The sequence below is a fragment of the Camelina sativa genome, chromosome 20, assembly GCF_030686135.1.
Source record: "Camelina sativa cultivar CO46 ecotype springtype chromosome 20, ASM3068613v1".
Taxonomy (NCBI): domain Eukaryota; kingdom Viridiplantae; phylum Streptophyta; class Magnoliopsida; order Brassicales; family Brassicaceae; genus Camelina; species Camelina sativa.
This window is the reverse complement of record NC_141899.1, coordinates 32,977,911-32,984,951: the sequence shown is the minus strand read 5'-3', so window position 1 is coordinate 32,984,951 and position 7,041 is coordinate 32,977,911. Positions and strand designations below refer to the sequence as shown.

Below are 7,041 nucleotides of genomic sequence, written 5' to 3'. Positions count from 1 at the left end.
ATGTCTCAACCTCCGCAGCAAAATGAACAGATTTCTTACCCATAAGGAGATTATGCACTGAATCCAGCTTAGCATTAACAGAAGCTAACTGGTTTGAATCAAATCCTCCATGCAATCTCTTTCTTTCAGCATCTGCTCCCTTAGTGCTATTGCTAGAAGCCAAATTCTCAATCAAAACTTCAGCATCTTCTGGAAATCTTGTTTTGAAATTCCCATGACTTGCAGCATCTAAAGCTAACTGATACTCCCAGTCGCACCCTCTGAAGAAGATACTTAGCAAGTGAACCTTTGAAAAACCATGGTGTGGATAATCCCTCTGATAAGCTTTGAATCTCACCCAAGCTGCCTTGAAAGCTTCATCTGGTCTTTGCTTGAAAGTGGATAGCTTGACTCTCAACTCATCTGACATTGCATCATCATAGAAATGGTTAAGGAAAGCCACTTTGACATCACGCCAGCTTGTCAATGATCCAGCTGGCAACTGCTTCAACCACTGAGATGCCTCTCCTGCAAGTGAGTATGGGAAGAGCTTGCAGAATATGAAGTCCTCAGTCACTCCATTAGCCTTGATGCTAGTCACCAGATCCTCAAAATGCTCAATGTGATTCAAGGGCTTCTCATTGGGCAAAGCAGAGAAAGGTCTTTGCCCAACTAGTTGAAAGTACGCAGGTTTCAACTCAAAATCATTCCTCTGAAAAGGGGGAGGAACAATAGCAGACCGGTTCTCATACACCAGATCAGCCCGATTATAGTCAGCAATGGTCCTGATCAGATCCCGGTTGTTCTCCTGTCGTCGAACGGGGTTCTGTACGTGGTTGGCAGCTCCACGTCCGTCTGCTGCAGGTGGGTGTCGATCGATGCCACCTAGTTGGTGTCGATCGACACCAAGGTTTGGCTCATCAACGACACCAGCTTGCTGGTTCACAACAGCCTGCTCGTTGACAACAGGTTCAGGAATCACGTTTCCTTCTGCATCAAGCTTTTGGCCCTGCTCATTGCGCAAATGGCCCTCTTGATCCCTCAAAACACCAGCCTCACTGCTAGCCCGCTAGCCTCACTGCTAGCCGCCCAAACGGACCCCAAGCTGGCCCTGCAGGGCATCGATCCTAACCCCTCACTGGGCAAATGGAACTATTCATCCAAATCCACAGTAGGTTATTGGTGCACCAGGCGTTCCTCGAACCCTGGTCCCCACCCTTTAACAACCTTCCCACAGGACAAGTTGCCACCAATTGAGATCAAAATCTCACTCTCCCAAAAGCTCTCAAAATCTCACAGGGTTGCAGAAAAATAAAACTTGCTAGAATAAAACTTAAGGGTTTTGAAAACCTAAAAACTATATATATATGTCCTAAAACACGTTAGGGACTAGTCTTGCAAATATGGAAAACTTCGGGCAACTTTGTAAAACTTCCAAATTTGGCTCTCTCGTCGGTTTGGACTGGGTGTTGATCGATGCTAAGGCAGTGTCGATCGACACCATCTCCTCTGATCGATTCCAAGTTGATTTCTTGCGGATTATTGCTCCAAACTGATCCAAATTGCTCCATTTCGCTCCTTTCATGCCAAAAACCTGTAAAGACTCAAAAACAATCTAGAAACAAATGAAAAGACACTAAAAGACTCCTTGTATCATGGTTAAAAACCACAAAAACCATGATATATCATGTGTCATCAACAACCAATTTTCATATGTTACCTTTCTTAAAAATCCTCGTGGAGAGAACGAAGCAAGTGAGAATGATAAAAATATAAGATGAATTGGAGATCTATAATTTTTTCTTATTTCTCCTTTTATTTTATAGTGAATTTTTTTTTTTAAATATTTGGATTGAATATTTTATTAAGAATAAAAGAAAAGAAAAATAAAAAACTGGATTTCATATTGATTTGGCATTTATCCAAGTCAAAGCTTGGTATTTGGAGTCTGAAAATAAATTAGAGATATGAAAAAGGAGGTAAGACAATATGTGTGAAAATGATATCATGGAGGGAGTGAGATGAATTGAGTATCTAGAGTTTTCCTATTTTTTTTTGTGGTGAAGATGTTCATTGGAGAGAGAAAGAGAATAATGAAAATGGTGGATCTGAAAATTAAGAAATTATAAAATAAAAGAAAAAACAAGAAGATATTGCTGTAAATTAAAAAAAAAAGATATTGTGAGGGTTGTTGAACTAAAGATGTAGTTAGAAAGATATTTTTGTTTTTTTATTAAGCATTATTGTGTGCATAAAAAAAATGGGTTGAGAGAGAGATGCTTTAGTTAAAGGGTGTTTTTGACAATTCAATATAAGAAAGTGTGCTATGGACAAAAAGTGTGTTAGAGTATTATTAAAGTTTCAAAAGTGTGCTAGAATGCAATTTTTTCTAAAATATACTCCCTCCGTTTCAAAATATAAGATGTTTTAGAGAAATTTGTTGTTTCATAATATAGGATGTTTTCAAGTTTCTATGCAACTTTAAGATTACTTTAGTATTTTATATTATGTAGTATTGTTTCTGATTGGTTGAATTTGTTAAAAGTAAATACTTCTTAATATGCGTGTTTTAGTTAAAACATCCTATATTTTGAAACGGAGGGAGTATTATTTAGATCAGTTATGAACTTTTACTATTTGGATCTGTATATGATTCTTCCAAGTTTTTAAAATAGATGAGAGCAGATTTTAGATTCTAAATAATATTTCACTTTGATTACATAGAAATTAAAAAAAACTGGAATTTTGTCTTTATAGGGAAAGGGAAAGCAATACAAAAATTGAGAAATTGCTTCCACCATGACATTTTTAAATATGTTTTCATTATAAAAAAAACTTTTACATAATCCTTTTTTTCAACGTTAACACAATTTGTTTTTTTTTGTGTGTGGTCAACTTACTTCATTAACCAAAGAACCTGTCATAGAGTTGTAAAGCAAAAGATTACATAATTTTGAGAATTACATCTCGCTTGCTTGGCCAATCTATTAGCTACACTATTTGTTTCATTGCTTGCTTGCTTATATGCTTACAAGTAAAGTAATATAGACGATCTTATAATGTCAGCAAGATACTTTGCGATTGGAGAGTGTTTCCATAGAAAGACATATTGCGATCAGGCAGTGTTTCCATCTTGGACTGATGTAGTGTAGAGAATTATGTTAAGAATTCAGATCTCCACGTAATGTTAGGTTCGTATATCCCACCCAATCTTCAAAGATCAATGACTGCCAAGCTAAAGAGGTTTATAGCACATGTTCGAAGTTGTGTGTGTACCTTCTTCGTTATATAAGGAACCTTAAAACATTTTAATCCGGAAAAAAAAAATGGAGTTGGGATTAAATGTGCAACACACGAGTGACAAGGCTACTAAAAAATATACATTTTTTTTTTCATCTTTATATCAACTTTCAACTTGGAAAATAATATTACTGGATGAGTAGGGCAACTTTTGTTTACCTCTCAACATCTCAGGTTTTAGGTTCACTCCACGCCCAAAAAATCACCATGCATGTCCGATTACATAGGTATTCATGTCCGGATGCTTTAAGGAAATAAGACAGCTTCTAGTGTCAGAACTCAGAAACAGGATAACAGAGAAAGTGTAGACAAGCTTCCAGCATAAGCTTTTAACTTTAACTTTAAAGAAGCTTAAAAACCTTCAAGTTCTAAGGCTCTAAGCAGTTGGGAGGTGATTTAATACCTATGTGTACATACGTTTTATACCATGTTATACACTAGAATTTTGTCTTTTTTAGAAGTTTACTAAGGTTCAGAAGGAACGAACAAAGACTAGGAATAAAGAAAAACAAAAAACGAAAAGCAAAAGGGATTAAGATATTATTTCATTATAGGCAAGGTATAAAGTTACCTCTAGTGTGACAATAACACTTTAATGGTCTGTGTTTCTATTTCAAGTCTCAAAACAATAGAAAACAAAGAAACCCATAGACAGAAACATAAAACTTTATGTGAACGAAACGTTCGCTAACCTTTGACCCAACTGTAAAAACATCCAAGAGTGTGAAACCAAGTGTGGTTTCGTTAGAGAAGAAGTCAACATGACTGACATGATTCCACCACATTTGAAGAAACTTTGGGATAAATGGAACATACGTGTAATCATAATACTCAGTCTCTTCCTCCAAACGATCCTTATTTTCTTTGCACCGTTCCGAAGACGCACCGCAAAGAAGCTCCTACTTGTGCTCATATGGTCAGCATATCTTCTTGCTGACTCGGCAGCAGATTACGCGGTTGGGCAAATCTCGGACAGTCAAGAAGAAGAAGCTGAGTCAGAAAAGCATTCCAAGAACAGTGAGCTGCTAGCGTTCTGGTCACCGTTCCTTCTCGTGCACCTTGGAGGTCCAGATACCATAACAGCACTTGCCCTGGAGGACAATGAGCTTTGGAACAGACACTTGTTTGGTCTTGTCTGCCAAGCCTTCGCAACTGTGTATGTGATATTATTGTCTATACCAAACGGGCTTCTGACTCCAACAATAATCATGCTTGTAGGCGGAGTGATCAAGTATGTCGAGAGAACAGCTGCCTTGTTCTCAGCGAGTCTTGACAAGTTCAAAGAATCTCTTCTCAAGGATCCTGATCCTGGTGCTAATTACGCCAAGCTCATGGAGGAGTATGAAGCTAAGAGGAATATGAATATGCCAACGGAGGTCATTATGGTGGAGGATCCAGAGGAAGGAAGAGAAGGCAAGACTCTAGTTAGGCCCCTTAATGATATTTTGACACCACTTCAAGTTGTTCAGTATGCTTACAAGTACTTCAACATCTTCAAGGGTGTTCTTGTTGATCTAATCTTCACAATTCAAGAACGCGACGAGAGCAGGGAATTCTTCGACTCGCTGACCGCAGAAGATGCTTTAAGAATCATCGAAGTCGAGCTTGGCCTCATCTATGATTCTATGTTCACCAAAGCAGAGATTCTTCATAACAAGACTGGAGTTGTGTTCCGTTTTATAGCTTTGGGGTGCCTTGTTGCGTCTCTCTGCTTCTTCAAGATGACTAAGAAAAACCAATATGATGGATTCGATGTTGCTCTTACTTACGCGTTGCTCATATGTGGAATAGCTCTTGATTCCATTGCTCTTCTCATGTTCTGTGTATCTGACTGGACCATCGCTAGATTGAGGAATCTAAAGGAGGACTTGTACGAGATGGACACTTGGGTAGACGGAGTTCTCAATTGGATCCTCGATTTCAAGACGGTGAGGTGGAGAAGATCCAAATGTTTTGGGGACGGAGGACATGAAGTGCTCAACAGAAACTTTATGATCCGTAGATGGTCTGAGTATGTTCATGCTTACAACTTGATTGGATTCTGCCTGGGGATACGTCCCGAGAGAATCCATCATACCAAGGGTATTATACACATTTTCTTTGACAAGACCATTCACATTTTGTGCATAGATGTTATCATCAACAATGTCACGAGAGGAACTCGCCAGTTTGGTCGATTTCTCACTGATTTGTCCGAAAAAGACAATCAGGTAATGCGTACAATTCTCCTTTTTCCTCGTCTCCTCGGACTATTGATCTACGATTTCCTAGACTTTTTCGGTGTCAAAGATTTGGTTGAGGAGATAAGATTCACGGTCAGTGATCGCCTCACCAAAGAACTATGGGAGTTCATATTCACAGAGGTGCAACAAAAACGCAGATTTGCTGAAGACCAAGAAAGTGCAAAGGCTATATCTTCAGCTAGAGGAAACTGGACTCTAGTTGAAACATCAAGCAAAAAAACCGAAAACGGATTAGACCATGCGGTACTTCTGCAGTATGTAACCGAAAAGGATTACGATCAGAGCATTCTACTATGGCACATCGCCACAGAACTCTTCTACCAAGACCAGATAAAAAAGATTCAAGCCGTAGAGAAACAAGAATACAGTAACCGAGAGTTCAGCAAAATCCTTTCTGACTACATGATGTACCTCATCATAGTGCAGCCAACTCTGATGTCAGCTGTTTCTGGAATCGCAAAGATACGTTTCGTAGACACATGTGAAGAGGCAAATGACTTTTTCAAGAGGAGGAACATCTACAAATCAAAAAATGAAGGTAGTGAACTTGTGAACGAAGCCAGTCGAGTTATTCTCTCTGTCAACACAGATGTTGAGCCTATGGCTGTGAAAGGAGACAGAAGCAAATCCGTGTTTTTTGATGCAAGCATGCTTGCAAAGGAGCTGAGGCGGTTAAAAGATGAAGGCGAAAACATGTGGGAAGTAGTGAGCAAAGTGTGGGTTGAGATGCTTTGCTATGCAGCGATTCATTGTAGCTCTCAAGAACATGCTTCTCAACTCAGCAAAGGCGGCGAACTCATCGACTTTGTCTGGTTACTAATGACTCATTTTGGACTTGGAGATCAGTTCCAAATCAACAGGGATGATGCAAGAGCCAAACTGATAGTGGCCAAGTGATTATACCAAACACAAACTCAGTTTCTTCATCTGCTTCATTTTTTCCTATGTTTTACTTTCTTGAATAATTTGCGCCACTTGTAGTGTAATAAACTTCATCTATCAGTTTCATTCAAGTCTAAGTATCATCTTTCTCAGTAATCACACAAGTCATCAGACCCTAAATCCCCAAATCTCAATTACTTGTAAGAAATCTCAGCGTTAAAAAAAAAACCTAAATTCCCAAACCTACGTTAAATTCTTCACTACAAAAACCTACTTACAATACCGAAGCTTCGTGATAAGTGATTGACATTGATAATGTCTTTTCTCTCTTCCCTGTTCGTCCGCTCTCTACTTGCGTGATTTTGCCTTAGCTTTATTAGCATGAACAAGGATCCTCCAATTGTTCCAGAGCAAAACCGGTCCAAGCCCAACATCGGTTATGGATCTTGCGAAACCCAACAAGATTTCAATATTGGCTCCAAAACACTGCAACAAGACCACACACACAAATGGTGTGTTCTCTGACCAAAGGATCTCTACCATGAAAGTAGAAACACTGTCAATTCAGTCCAACAACCATAAGTTGGGCCTTGGAGAAACGCTCAAGCCCACTTTGGTGTGTTTATTCACTATGCTC

General features: G+C 39.0%; 1 protein-coding gene across 1 annotated transcript; it reads left to right on the top strand.

The window, feature by feature from the left end:
• The first annotated feature begins 3,879 nt into the window (after positions 1-3,879).
• LOC104771784 (uncharacterized) lies at positions 3,880-6,560 on the top strand. Its single transcript, XM_010496363.3, has one exon. It carries the CDS (start codon positions 4,041-4,043, stop codon positions 6,417-6,419), a length of 2,379 nt encoding a protein of 792 aa, XP_010494665.2. The 5' UTR covers positions 3,880-4,040; the 3' UTR covers positions 6,420-6,560.
• The last annotated feature ends 481 nt before the right edge of the window (positions 6,561-7,041 follow it).

Excerpts from the sequence above, each read along its gene's own strand:
- LOC104771784 (XM_010496363.3), top strand. The coding sequence starts at position 4,041 with ATGACTGACATGATTCCACCACATTTGAAGAAACTTTGGGATAAATGG.